At 43.9% G+C, this 15,684-nt stretch overlaps 1 protein-coding gene across 1 annotated transcript; it reads left to right on the top strand.

Moving 5' to 3' along the window:
- Window positions 1–965: 965 nt before the first annotated feature.
- On the top strand, window positions 966–14,919 carry LOC306914234 (voltage-gated potassium channel subunit beta-2-like; the record flags this gene model as incomplete). Its single annotated transcript, XM_079491226.1, has 16 exons — window positions 966–1,092; window positions 1,604–1,698; window positions 2,714–2,826; window positions 8,742–8,785; window positions 8,907–8,944; window positions 9,373–9,452; window positions 9,554–9,598; window positions 9,725–9,769; window positions 9,970–10,013; window positions 10,721–10,807; window positions 11,060–11,145; window positions 12,118–12,238; window positions 12,412–12,506; window positions 13,617–13,737; window positions 14,628–14,716; window positions 14,827–14,919. 16 exons carry the CDS (start codon window positions 966–968, stop codon window positions 14,917–14,919), a joined length of 1,323 nt encoding a protein of 440 aa, XP_079347352.1.
- Between the last annotated feature and the right edge of the window lie 765 nt (window positions 14,920–15,684).

Genomic DNA, 15,684 nt, shown 5'->3' with positions numbered 1-15,684 from the left:
ACAGATAAAAATGAACATCATGCCTTTAATCTGTGACTTTTAGGATTAACCCAACAGGATTAATATTACTACTTAACATAATGAGGGAGGGAAGGAGAGAGAGAGATAAAACTGTGTAAACAGCGAGATAAAACACTACCTGCAAAGTGACAGAGGGTAGAACACATCTCGCAGAACGTTGGAGAATTAAGGAACTCCACAGAGTTGACACAGCTAGAGGACATTATTTGGAGCTGAACGGCTGAAGAGCGGAGATGAGGAACCCTGGACGGAGGGAAGGTTGAACGTGTGAAGGACAGACACTAACAGAACTCTAAACATAGAGGAGGAAACACAACACATTCTGTACCAGAACCGGTACCGACACAACCAGGCAGCAGAACCTCGGGAGGAACCATCGCAGAACCCTCTGAGGTTCTGCAGAATTACGATCAAACTACTGAGGGGAGCTGAAAGCTGAAAACCCACAGCAGACACATTGACAACGTCCTCATTGTCCCGTTTGGATTTGTGACAACTTTGAAACAAGAGAGACAACTTCTACTACTGTGTTAGCGTTCATCATTACCATTGTTCGTTGGAGTCACGTGACTGTTTACCATTACCGTCTTATTGGTGCTGTGATAACTGACAGTAACATCCAGTAACTCAGCTTTAGTGGTTCGTATTAGCTTGCATCGCCTTCTTAAAATGATGGCCTAAGTCATTATAATAAAAGGGGCGGGATCAGCATGATCCTTTTCAATTAGGAGATAGTTGATTTTACCAGTGGTGGCCAGTGTCACTCATGAGGATCTGACCTGACCTTCGGCAAAAATACCATTTTCCTCAAATAAATAACATAGGCCATTATTTTAAGAAAGTTTGCCATTATCACTCACCAATTCAGTGGAGGCCAAAACCCTCGTCAAGTGCAATAGATACTTTGTTGTTGGTGTGAGTTGTTTTGTTCGGCGTTCAGCGAGATGTTTGCAGGCCGGGCGTCCGTAACAGCCGGGCCTTCGGGCGGTAAAGGAGGGAAGTTCTCTGTGGAGGAACTCTACGGATTCACCAAGAAACCCAAACCCACCACGAGAGGAGCAGCAGGAGGAGGTCAGTGGTGGGAAAACGTACTCGCATGTTTTACCTAGAAGTAAAAGTATCAAGTAGAAATACTCCATTACAAGTAAAAGTCTGGAATTCAATATTTTAATGGGGGAAAAAGTACAAAAGTATTGGCTTCAAAATGTACTTAAAGTACCAACAGTACAATTACCCATTGTGTAGGATGTCCCATTTAAAGTTTTCAAAGTTTTTGTCCATTCTGAAAAATACATGTAACAGGGTATCTGCACTGCAGGCTTAGGCAAGTCAGATTGTGAGCTTGTAGATGTGTTCAAGCTGTTACTTTGGGCTTGTTTATCTGTAAAGACAGACCAATTAATCGGACCGATTAATTCATCGGTCTGATTGATTTATCGAACCAATGCCGATTGATCTAAAAACAACTAGAATCGAGCCGATACCGATGTGTTTGCCGATTAATCTCCCATCACTAGTGCATAGCTATAAAACATCAGGAAGAAAGAGAAAAAGACAAATTCCAAGCCTTTCCAACCCACAGGAGGAGGAGGTGCAGCGGGAGCAGTGGAAGACCAGAGGGAATCCAAGCAGCGGCAGAGGGAGAGGCATAAGGAGGAGTCTGAGTTCGCCTCTCAGGTGCCGTAAACGTGGTGGAAAATGGATTCAATTGTTTTACTAGACCTGAGGCTGATTCTAAAAAAAAAATAAAGGCTTCTAAATCCTAACCGTTTTCTGAAAATCCTATGTTTCTATGTCAGTCGTTCTCAAACATTTTCATGTCAAGGACCCCCAAATATTTATATGTAATTGGCCGCCGACCCCCATCTGAAAATATGTTGTTCCTCAAAATTGTACTTGAGTAAATCTTCGACTATGCATGCACCTCTTGGTACCACAGCACCTCAAAGGCCCTTAAAACAAGGCTCCAGACTTGGCCTACAAAGGCTACTACTTGGCCTCACTCCCCGAACCCACCTCACGCCTGCCCATTTTGACAGGCTGGAATGGCTTAGGGTTGACGACAGAGTACAGCATCATGCAATGGGTGTGGTCCACAAGATTTGCTACACCACCAGGATACCCATGTACCTAAATACTTAGGTAAATACTTCCTTAATGTCAACGAAGTTCACACCCACAACACCAGAAGTAGTTCAACAAACCTTGTGCAACCCAGATTCGGCACAAACAAGGGACTAAATTAATTGCGCTCCTATGCCACCAAAATGTGGAACGCCCTACCAACAGCCATTAAGACATGCAAATCCCTTGACCCCTTCAAAACCGCTCTCAAAGTCACCTACGGACGGCTGCAATTCGAAACTGGCCCCCGTAAAATCAGAATCACCCCCCACCCACTTCCTGTATGTTTGTTTATTTTCCCTTTTTACCTCCTTACATGATTTCATGTTGTTGTTTTTATATAGAAGTGTATATTTGTACATCTCTAAAGGTTCTGATGAATTGAAAAAGGTGGACCCTGTTGTAAACAAGTGTAATGCTTTATCAGTGTGTCGTCCACAGTAACAGTCTTTGTATTGAGTTGTGCTTTCATGTGAAATGTACCCCTTCTGCAAACTGTTAATAAATACTTCAATCAATCAATCAATCAAATAAATGTACTTAATTACTTTACACCTGCTCTGCTCAGGTGTTGGAGGCAGCGAGGAGGCTCATGGAGCGGAAACGCCTGGAGCTCTACCTGAACGAATGTCAGCTCAGTCTCAAAGACTGCACCGCCGAACACACACCCATGAGCTACAGGTACGTACGTACGCACGCACGCACGCAGTGCAGGGTATACTGTTAGTGGCCGTGTGTGTGTGTGTGTGTGTGTGTGTGTGTGTGTGTGTGTGTGTGTGTGTTCAATTAAATACATGGCAATGATTGGAACCGGCTGGACCAGCTCATGAACAAACACTATTTATGAACGATTGCGTCCTTTGTCATATAATCGGTTCAGGAATATAAAAGAAGACACAGGTTGTTTTCTAATCACTTGCATTTCGATGTGCACAGTACCACATTTTATTGAGGGATCTAAATAGCGGCAGGTATCGTTTCTGTAGCATAGCCTAGGCTTTACAGCTAATCTCCCGAGACAGATTTCTTTTCTTTTTTATGGGTTCTCAAATTGCCTTACAGCAGACTGCAGTTCCACTAAATCCCCAGCAGAGGTCAAAGTACACACACTAAATCCAAGGGTTTATAGGTTCTGAACACTTATTTGTTTAAATGTGTCACAGTGTGTATAAATAGTGTGTGTACAACTGTACATACAGAAGCATCGACTGAAGGTGGAAATGTACAAATATACCCAAAGAGTAACACAATAAGCGCTAGAAACGAGTCAAACAACCCAGAGACTACATTTCTGGGTAATAATGAATTGCATTTTTATAGCACTTTTCCAAGTGCTCAAAGCGCTTTACAATGGCTCATTCATTCATACATTGGGAGGTGAAGCGTCCTCACTTCCCACATTCACACACCAATGGTGGCAAGCTCACACCGACCAACTCATTGGAGGCAATGTGGGGTTCAGTGTCTTGCCCAAGGACACTTCGACATGTGGACAGGAGGAGCCGGGATTCGAACCGCCGACCCAGGGATCATTGGACGACCTGCGGCTGTGGCAGGCGGGGTGGTTGCACCTGCCCGTCGCACAACAGAAACTGACATGTTAATTAAGTTTTTTATTTTTTGTATTGATATTTAATGTTTCGTGGTTACTACGAGTCGAGTCACTGCCAGCTGAGCTTACGTCAACGAGGAATCTCAGGAACGCAATGTGTTGACAGCTGGGCGTGGCGTATATTAGCAGCGACATTGCTTGCCTTATACCCTTGTAGTTTCAAGGCTTTTGCGGCCACATTAATTACATTTTCTCCAGAAACTGGATGTATCAAATATGAATGGACATCATTAACGACGCACAGCCACCCCCCTGACAGAAAGGCCGGGATGATCGGTTTATTTTTCAAACAGTTCTTATATGAAGCGACCTAAAATCCCCCTATGGGGATTTCAATGCAAATAAAAAAATACATGAACATGTGTACTGGCGCCCTCTACTGAAAGTGATGTCAGACTTCCCTCTATATGAAATTTGCACCCTATGGCCAGAAAAAGAATGAAGTCTGTGTGTTTGACTAGGTTAGGGTTTGACAGGATTTCTGAATTCCTACAATTCCCATAATGCTTTAGAGGAGGAGGCTGCATGGAGGTGTGACTTTGTAGTCCAGGAAGGAAGTCAGACCACACTGCTGGCCTTCAAAGCAACCAAAGGTATGGCACCCCCATATCTTGCTTGTTTGATCGGACCCTACAAACCCTCCCACGTGCTCACATCAGCCAACGCAGGGAAGCTGGAAGAACATTCACTAAAAACCCCGGGACAACGCTCCACACGTCCTAAACTCTCCAAAACTATGGAATGCACTTCCCATTGCAATCAGAACTGCAGACTCACTCCCAATCTTCCGCCGTAGACTGAAAACCCACCTGTTCAGACTCCATCTTAGCCCGTACGTAGCACTTGCCCTAGCCTCGACGACCTTACAGGCTATGCAAAGGCTCAACGTATGTAACTTAGATAGCATTTTATGTCGACATAGCACTCTATAGTGTATACGCATTACGCAATCCATTATATAGATATTCCACTGTCGATATTCCATGACTTAAATTCTACATTCATTGTCAATAGGAATCTAATCTTTGTGTAGGACAAAAATACCGATTTGCTCAGATACATTATGACGTAAATTTGTTTGTGTAAGACAAAAATCTAGAAAGAATATTGAGGATGTCAAAAGTGATTGGCCGGATTGGAATTGAGGATAAAAAGTGAGGACAGAAAGAGAAAATTGAGGACACCAAAAGAGATTGGCCGGGATGTGTTGATGTATGTATGATGACAAAACCGCCCCTCACTTCACACGGGTGAAGGATATAGGTTACAACCAACAACAAGACGATTATAGGCGTGCCAATGACATCTTATACAGTATTAATGCCGATTGGTCCCTGAAGACACGCAAGGTTGCGCACACACACACACACACACACACACACACACACACACACACACACACACACACACACACACACACACACACACACACACACACACACACACACACACACACACACACACACACACACACACACACACACACACACACAGTGCTTAAAGGGCCAAGGTAGGTACAGTGTGCTGATGTGAATTAACATGCTAGCTGACCGCACAGAGACGCGCACATGTGTGTGCGCGCACGTGTGCGTGTTCCTAATCATTGAAACTGTTGTACTTGTTAAGGTTGCAACTGGTTGCGTGCACACACACACACACACACACACACACACACACACACACACACACACACACACACACACACACACACACACACACACACACACACACACACACACACACACACACACACACACACACACACACACACACGTGCATTCAGGCGTACAGTGGAGTCATGTTGAGCAGGACAGTATATGATTTGTCCTCCAACTGACACACAGAGAGAGAGAGAGAGGGGGGAGAGAGAGAGAGAGAGAGAGCAGGGGGAGGGGGTTATCATCATCTCTTTCTCTCAGTTGTTGGGTCGATGGGTTTGAGGACACATTAACAACAACAGGACGGACTTGTGGAATATTCCTTTTTTGATTCTTTTTTTCCCCTGTTTCATTGTTGCTACTATTATTATGTTTGTGACTGTGAGACCAATGTCTTTGTACTGGAAGAGACCGTAGTAGACAGATGACGAGAAGGAAGGACAGACGGACGGAACGACAGACGGACGTTGGGACAGGCAGAAAGTTCAGTTAGTTTGTAAGATAGTGATAGTCAGACAGACAGACAGACAGACAGACAGACAGACAGACAGACAGACAGACAGACAGACAGACAGACAAGTAACGGTTGCTAGAATGCAGGTGTCCATAGCGTGCAACATGGGCTTGGGAGGGGCACTGGGCGAGCATCCTCTGAAGAGGGGAGGCGGCCTAAACAACAACACCTGTCAATCTGTCAAACACAAAGTTCCGCCTCCCAGCCGCCACACCCTGTTAGGCCACTCCCACACGAAGGAGACTAAGGGTCATCATACCAACATGATGTACAGGTGAGGAGAGAAACACACACACACACACACACACACACACACACACACACACACACACACACACACACACACACACACACACACACACACACACACACACACACACACACACACACACACACACACACACACACACACACACACACACAGAGAACATTTGTCGACCACGACGATGATGATGATGATGCGAGAGTGTGGTCTACTCTAGCCAACACCTGCAGGATTGCTGATCGCTGCCCTGAACTCTCATGTCCAACATCAGGTTCTTGGGCTCTACAGTGTTGTTAGCTATACGCTGTCACGTTGCAGTGCTTGTACGTAGGTGATGCGCTTCTTTCCCCTCCTGGCTTTGCCCTGGGTTGGCTCCCATGGAGTCAATTTACTTTGCCTCAAGTTCTGGGTGCCTCTCTGACTTTGTCTGTGACCCGTGGTAGGTCCCTGTACACTTGTAGAGGACCACAATTCTGATGCGGTCCGTCAATGTGACACCTATAGTGCCATTCATAGCGTTCTTGTGTTTAGACTCTATTCAGGGCTCTTTCCTGTTGTGCTGTGAGGATGTTTCAGGCCATCTGGCTAGGAGACAATATATTATGTCAATAATGTATACTGAGACACAAAATGGAGTCGTCCTGATTGTGTAACAATCACACACTGACACGTAGAGTTCAAAGGTCACAAAGCTAAACGTCAATGCCCCTCTGTGTGTGTGACCAACAGCTGTTTTAATCACAGAGACTTAATCACAGATTAACTGTGATTAACGCGTGCACACGCGCACACTCACTCACTCACTCACTCACTCACACACTCACACACACACACACACACACACACACACACACACACACACACACACACACACACACACACACACACACACACACACAGTAGTCATAGCCAGTCCTTAGTTCAGGCCATATAGACATTAGACAATAGTTATGTTTTGTCTAAAGTAGTGTAGTAGTAGTAGTAATTGTGACCGAAGGTTACAGTTAACTATGGAATCGTGCATACGATGTGTGTCGGGTACCGTAGGTGCCCAGGTCTCGTGACATCATGTGACATCATCAGGGATGGAGATGTGGAGACCCTGAGATGTCGCAGTTAAGCCCATATACAGTATGAAGATCCCTGATCCCTGATGTCATCAATATTGGCCAGCAACTCTACATCAGACCTCAAACATCAAACCCTTAGATCTCCATATATCGATATATGTCAGAACCTGATCTGCCATTCCATATGTTGATCCGTCCCTATCCATCCTTCCTCTTTGATGTCTCCCTTTTGACTTTAACAAATTAACTGCTCGTGTCGTGACGGAACGTTCCACCAATTAGAATCCAACCGGCAACCGCTATTGGCGCAATGTTCCGTCAGATAAGCTTTATTATTGATATCAAACCGGATCACTGATTTCTTTATTTTTTCTTTTTTTTTGGCTTGGCCTTTCCTTCTTTAGTGATCCTAGACGGGTTTGCGCATCCACACTACCGTTCACCTCCCTTTATACAGGCTGACTAAAAAGCTGAATAGCTTGAGTTCTCCATGGTTTGGATAAAACGCACGATGTTCGGAGGTCTTTGCTGATTATCCGGTGATACGGATTGGAACATTGACCCCCCCCCCCCATGCCAAAGCGCCAGCGCTCTCCCAACAGTTTGCCGTCAATGAGGCAGATTTCTTGCCCTGTCAGCTCCACCACTCCTCATTTTCAAACTGGGAATGTGCTCAGGGTCCATATTTGATCAAGTTAACGAAATGTTACTTGTAAAAATGTTGTCAAATGGCTCTGCCATTAGATGCTCTCATATTGCTGCAACTATAGGGTTCTCCCGATCCGATCACGTGATCGGAAATCGGGGCCGATCCCAGCATTTTCAAATGATCGGAATCGGATCGGGAGCAAAAAAACGTGATCGGGACATCCCTAGCTGAGGTTTATTGTTTACTAGCTCAGGTCCATATTTAGATAGGAGTTCCCTCTAAAATAGACCAGCAGGAGGCATAGTTGGGTAGAGTTTACAAGTTGTATACAACCAGTGGTTCTTGGAGGTTCCAGGTGGTCCCCATGCAGCTAAATGATGGCCAAGTTGGTAACCAAATGTTGAACCTTTATTAGATCTTTAACTCTGGAGAGCGTAAAATGAAACCAAATGTGTCCTTGTGAAATTATTGTTATACATCTCTGCATTACTTAATTTAAGTCTATGCAATTAGAGAATGTAGAAGAATTGATATTTTGATTGATATTATTTCTCCTATGGTACCAACATCAATACAGCATGGAGAGATGTGGACAAAATCTTATCCAACGACAACAAAATATTCAAAGTCTTGCGTCTGAGAGGCTAAATCTCATCAAATCTAAAAAAATGCCGGATATAAATGCCTTGATATGAAAAGGGTTGAAAACCACTGGTGTAAGGTATGATGTAGGACTACATAACATCCTACTGCTGCTGAAACACTAAACAAACGGCTGATTAAAATGAAAATGATTTGACACACTGTTTAATGTTATGTTTGTTTCAGGTATCTGGGGAAATCTGGACTGAGAGTATCCTGCTTAGGACTGGGTAAGCACGCACGCACGTACGCACGTACGCACGCACGCACGCACGCACGCACGCACGCACGCAAACGTTGCGCGTAAATGCACGCACACAGGAATTGAACATGCATGCTGCTGTTTTGCAGGAACCTGGGTAACATTTGGATCACAGATTTCTGATGAGGTACCGTGTGTGTGTGTGTGTGTGTGTGTGTGTGTGTGTGTGTGTGTGTGTGTGTGTGTGTGTGTGTGTGTGTGTGTGTCTATTCCCATCTAATTTTACTTAATTCATCCACAATTTCAATATTCATTCTAGAGACTGGATACGTAAATGGTACATTGACAGAGTGTGTATTGTATATAATATAATGTGTGTGTATGCGCAGACGGCAGAGTGTGTAGTATAATATGTGTGTGTGTGTATGCGCAGACGGCAGAGTGTGTAGTGTATAATATAATGTGTGTGTATGCGCAGACGGCAGAGTGTCTAGTGTATAATATAATGTGTGTGTGTATGCGCAGACGGCAGAGTGTGTAGTGTATAATATAATGTGTGTGTATGCGCAGACGGCAGAGTGTGTAGTGTATAATATAATATGTGTGTATGCGCAGACGGCAGAGTGTGTAGTGACCACAGCCTACAACAGTGGCGTGAACCTGTTCGACACTGCAGAGGTTTACGCATCAGGAAGGTAAACAACAACCCATTAGCAATAACAAATAATAACAACAATAATAATCATAATGAAAATAACAACGTATACCTCTCTCTCTTTCTCTCTCTCTCTCTCAGGGCAGAAACAACTTTAGGGAAAATTCTAAAACACAAAGGCTGGGGGTGAATATCTGTCTGTCTGTCTGGTTCATCCGTCATAGTAATACTATATAACTGATGGTGTCAAAATTGTAAGCTTTCTCTCTCTCTCTCTCTCTCTCTCTCTCTCTCTCTCTCTCTCTCTCTCAGGAGGTCTACTTATGTAGTGACCACTAAGATCTACTGGGGAGGACCGTAAGTTCAGCCATCATCATTCTATTCATATTAATTTCATTACATCTTCATCTTCATGAACGTGTGTGTGTGTGTGTGTGTGTGTGTGTGTGTGTGTGTGTGTGTGTGTGTGTGTGTGTGTGTGTGTGTGTGTGTGTGTGTGTGTGTGTGTGTGTGTGTGTGTGTGTGTGTGTGTGTGCGCGTGTGTGTGTGTTTTGCAGGGCGGAGACAGAGAGGGGTTTGTCAAGGAAACACATCATTGAAGGTATACGTTTTCTCCTTAAAGCATTCAGTGATTTGGGTGATTTGGAAAACCCGGTCTGCCCCGGTAACAAGATGTGCACATGTACGCACTACTGTGGGGGGGACACGCAACAGGCCAACAGCACGCAAACCAAGGCCCGCCCCCGCTCGATTGGATGAAGGCTGCATGGGCCACCTAGTCAAAAACAAAACCTAAGGTGTTTTGACCCCAGGGGTTAACTGGGGACAGGGAGGAACTCCTTATATGGTCAGCACACGCTATAGCAGGGAGGATTATCACAACAAAACAAAAAAGAAGTGATATTTGAATCAAGGTCACAATTATGAAGTCAAACGGTGACATGTGTGTCCTCAACTCTCTGTTCAAGAGTTATTATAAAACCAATGGTGGAAAGTAACTAAGTACATTTACTTAAAGCTGTACTATATACAATTTTGATGTCAATACTTTTGTACATGTATGCTCTCTCTCTCTCTCTAAACTATGTTCAGCAATTTTTGTTGAATTTCCCAGCAGAATGGACGGTTGATATTTACCAGCTACTGTACACCAATAATCTGACACTAAATATTATTTCAAGTATAGATAATAGACAATAATATAGTTCATAGCTTACAAGTTCTATAGTGTATGTGTGTGTGTGTGTGTGTGTGTGTGTGTGTGTGTGTGTGTGTGTGTGTGTGTGTGTGTGTGTGTGTGCGTGCGAGGTCTCAGAGCATCTCTCTCCAGATTACAACTGGATTATGTGGACATTGTTTTTGCAAATCGAAATGACATCAACTCACCTATGGAAGGTACGCACGCACGCACGCACGCACGCACGCACGCACGCACGCACGCACGCACGCACGCACGTGCGCGCGCCCGCCCTCTGGTTTTCTCTCTCCCTCTCTCAAATTGAAATGTACTTTTATGTTTTAATGTACTTAATGTACTTTGTGTGTGTGAGAGAGAGTGTGTGTGTGTGTGTGTGTGTGTGTGTGTGTGTGTGTGTGTGTGTGTGTGTGTGTGTGTGTGTGTGTGTCCGTGCGTGCATGCATTTTCAGAGGTTGTGCGTGCGATGACCTTTGTCATTGAGCAAGGCATGGCCATGTACTGGGGGACGTCACGATGGAACGTCATCGAGATCATGGTACAGTACTGCTACGCCACGCGCTATATAGGTCATAGCAGTGGCGGCCACTTTCTGGTTCCATTACAAAAATAGGCGGGCCATTCATTTTTCCCATAGAGCAGGGGTTCTCAAACTGTGGTGTGTGTGTGTGTGTGTGCACCCCTTGTGGTGCGTGAACTGGGGGGTGCGTGACATGAAAAGGGTAATGGCGGTTTTATAGTGTAATTTAACCCAAACGGAAAAATCCAGTAAACAACTGTCGTAAGGAGATGTACGTATAGAGCAGCTGCGGGAGTATGCAGCAGCTGTATGTCTCTCAGTGCAGTGACATTCTGTGATTATTTGCCATAATCATATTAAAAAGTGTATAATTTTCGGCCAAATACAACGTGACTTGGCGTTGGGGGGTGCGTCAGCTAGGTCAGGAGGTAACAGGGGTGCACGGCCAAAAAAGTTTGGGGACCTCTGCCATAGAGAATTCTTGAAATATTTATCAATTATTGTAAGCCTAGAATCAAGCCATCCAGGATCCTGTTGATTCATGACCAGAAAATCTTTGATTCTGTGACATTTTGTTTTTGAGACCACTAAACAGATGGTTTTTAATTGTTTTTCTCTCACAGAATCAAACGTTTTATGGTCATGATTCACCAGGAGCCTGGAAGGCTTGATTCTAGGCTTAAAATAATTGATATAAATATTTTTGGAAATCTCTATGGGAAAAAATGAGGCCCCACCAACGAGCGCACTAAAGCGCGCGAGTGCCGTGTTGAACATTGCAAAGTTCCCTTAGCCGACTCAGAGCTGTTCGAGTTGCGACCCGATAGGCAGACGGGCGCGGTCTACAGTATTACAAGTGAATAAAGGCTGCTGTTTTCTTTGTACTAGTATGAGCCAACACACGTGTCCTGTACTGTACTGTATGTACTGTAATGTTATGTTATGCTCTCTCTCTCTCTCTCTCTCTCTCTCTCTCTCTCTCTCTATCAGGAGGCGTATGCAGTAGCCAGACAGTTTAATCTCATACCACCCGTATGTGAACAGTCAGAGTATCACTACTTCCAACGAGACAAAATAGAACGACAACTTCCTGATCTCTACCACAAGATAGGTGCGCACGCACGCACGCACGCACGCACGCACGCACGCACGCACGCACGCACGCACGCACGCACGCACAAACACACACACACATTCACACATGCACACACACTGCGGCAATCACCACCAACTTGGTTTTGTGCGTGCGTGTGTGCGTGCGTGTGTGTGTGTGTGTGCGTGCAGGTGTAGGGGTCATGGCCTGGTCTCCTCTGGCTTGTGGTTTGTTAACGGGTAAATATGATGAAGGAATTCCAGATGGTTCAAGAGCTTCAATGAAGGTATACATAACACACACGTATGTGCACGCACGCACGCACGCACGCACGCACGCACGCACGCACACATAAAAAAGTGTGCAATGTAGAATGTAGGAATTCAAAATATACTTGAGTAAAATGACAAAATATTGGTAAATGGAGCATTTATATAGCGCTTTTATCCAAAGTGCTTTACGTATAGATTGTGCATTACATCTCACCCTGTACTCTGCCTCCTCTTCTCTCACACCAACTAACATCATGTCCACTTTCACTACATCCATAAATCTTCTCTTTGGTCTTCCTCAGTTCCAACCTCAACATCCTTCTACCGACTCTCTATACTCACTATCCCTCCTCTGTACAATGTACATGTCCAAACCATCTCAGTCTGGCCTCTATCTTTATCTCCAAAACATCCGACATGCGCTGTCCCTCTGATGTACTCGTTCCTGATCCCTGTCTTTTCCTCAGTGCGACTGTCTCAGTCTAAACCATACAACATAGCTGGTCTCACCACCGGCTTGTGCACCTTCTCTTTCATTCTTGCTGATACTTTCCTATCAAACATCACACCGACACTTTTTTTCTCCACCCATTCCAACCTGCTTGCACTCGTTTCTTCACCTCTTTTCCACACTCTCCATTGCTCTGAAATATTGACCCCAAGTACTTAAAGTCCCCCACCTTTTTTACATCTACTCCCTGTAACCTCATTGTTCCACTTGGGTTCCTCTCATTCACACACATGTATTCTGTGTGCGGCTAACCTTCATTCCTCTCCTTTCCTATCTCCACCTCTCTAGATTTTCCTCCGCCTGCTCACTGCTCTCACTACAGATCACAATGTCATCTGCAAACATCATGGTCCATGGGTGTTTTGTAAAAATAATCAAAGTAACTGGTAACTAAAGTTTTCAAATAAGTGTAGTAAAAGTACAATATTTGCCTCTGAGATGTAGTGGAGTAGAGTGGAATAGAAGTAATAGTATTGGAAGCCAATACCTAGGCACGGACTGGCATGGAAAATCAGTCCTGGCATTTGTGGTCTTCACCGGCCCAAAGACGTCATCATGTCAAAACCACGCCCACTGAATGTCGACATTTCCCATTATTTTTGGCCGCACACAGGGTTATTCGTGGCTCAAAGACAAAGTGGGTAGTGATGAATGGAAGAAACAGCTGTCTAAAATCAAAGATCTCCGCCTGATGGCCGAAAGACTCAACTGCACTCCTCCACAGCTGGCTATCGGTAAAGTTACGTTCAAACCTGGATAATGTGTGTGTGCTCATGCGTGTGAGTGTGCGTGCGTGTGTGTGTGTTACTGTCACTTTTTCTGCAATGACACTGACTATAAACTGTGGCATCAGCAAATCACTTTAACTCTATCTTCACCCAACTCATTGTTATGCAAAAGAAAACTATGCATGGCATCCATCGACTGCCATTGTTTTTAGTCACACTCACAGTGTCTGCTGTTTTAGGCTGTTGAAGAACTCTACAAGTCTCATATTATCCCAACTAAGCAGGACGAGGACATTAGAACTAAGTGGTTGGATTTATTTTTGTGGGTCGACGAGACGTTCCGCTGACCAAAAAGAATATGTACGTTTGTGCATATAACTTTTTGCCTTCGGGGACACGGTAGTAAAGAAATATGGTGTGTTGACAGTTGACAAGCAGGCGCTATGGTTTCCACCAAGCAAATCGCTCAATAGATATAAAATGTATAGGCTATATACACTATACAGAGACCTAGATTGATTTGGCCATCTTCATAGCAGATGTAAGGAGGTGATGATAAAATAAATAATTCACCTCGTTCCTCCTGAGCTGCATGTCGTTTTCACAGAGATCCACCAAAGGGATCTGAAATGCAGCTGGAATGCCTTGGAATAGCACCCTCAGAGAAGATGAAAATGAATTATCTGAGTGGTTGTTTAGGCTTCAGTGTGTATAAAAATATATTAAAGGGCAACATTTATATAATACATTTGATTTTAAATTCATGGTGGGGTACCTTTAATAAATCACCGTTTTTTTACTGAATGATTGATGTCAGATTACTTAATGATGATGTCACTGATGTCTGTCTGTCTGTCTGTCTGTCTGTCTGTCTGTCTGTCTGTCTGTCTGTCTAGCATGGTGTCTTCGTAGTGAAGGAGTTAGTACAGTTCTACTTGGAGCCACAAACACTGAACAACTTCTAGAAAATGTAGGATCTATCAAGGTATGTGTCTGTCTGTCTGTCTGTAAATTGTTTTACAAGGACATTAATTAGACGGAAAATGGTGAAACATATGACACAGTCTCCTGTCTGTCTGTCGGTCTGTCTGTCAGGTTGTGTCCCAGCTGACTCCGCCCATCATCGCTGAGATGGACATGTTGCTAGGCAACAAGCCACGGAACACCAAAAAAGAGTCGCACCCGTGAAGAAGAGAGAGAGAGAGAGAGAGAGAGAGAGAGAGAGAGAGAGAGAGAGAGAGGAGGGGGGAGGTACTCAGTCTGTCTGTTAGAACAGAGCAGTAATAATAGTCATTAATTATTTAACCATATATTACTAATTGTAAATGTAATGAATATAAATTAGGGGTGCACGATTATGAAATTATGACCAATCTCTGATTATTTGCAGGGTCATATCTGCCGATACCGATTCTGACCGATTCCGCTAGGCCTTAGGGTCTTGGCCCCAAGCCTGTTAATAAAGTATTCAATCAATCAATAAATATACTCTTATTCCAAGTTTCTGTTTTCACTACTGAATGAGATAAGTACACAAATTAAAATTTGAATTTAGCCATTTACGGTCACATACATTGCATAGTCAATATCGGTGAAAATAATATGTATTATTTTGAGACCGATCCGATATGGTATTTTTATGGCCGATTCCGATACGCTACCGATTATATCGTGCATCTCTAATATAAATTAAACGTAGTTGAATGTACTTAATTGATGCGTTACATCTCATCCTAACTATTAGGATCACTTCAGTCAGTCAGTCAGTCAGTCAGTCAGTCAGTCAGTCAGTTGTACTGATCTTGATCAATGATTAAAGTCAGGTAGTTGTACTGTGAAATCTTCCATACTTGATCTGTTTAATGTAGATCTACAAATGTATGTTCTATACTGTATCTACCTGAATTTTTATGCATCTATAAATCTACCTCTTATATTGTATTTATATAAATC

This window comes from Electrona antarctica (genome assembly GCF_951216825.1).
Source record: "Electrona antarctica genome assembly, chromosome: 21".
Taxonomy (NCBI): domain Eukaryota; kingdom Metazoa; phylum Chordata; class Actinopteri; order Myctophiformes; family Myctophidae; genus Electrona; species Electrona antarctica.
The sequence above is the reverse complement of the archived record's forward strand: the minus strand, read 5'-3'. Positions and strand labels throughout refer to the sequence as shown.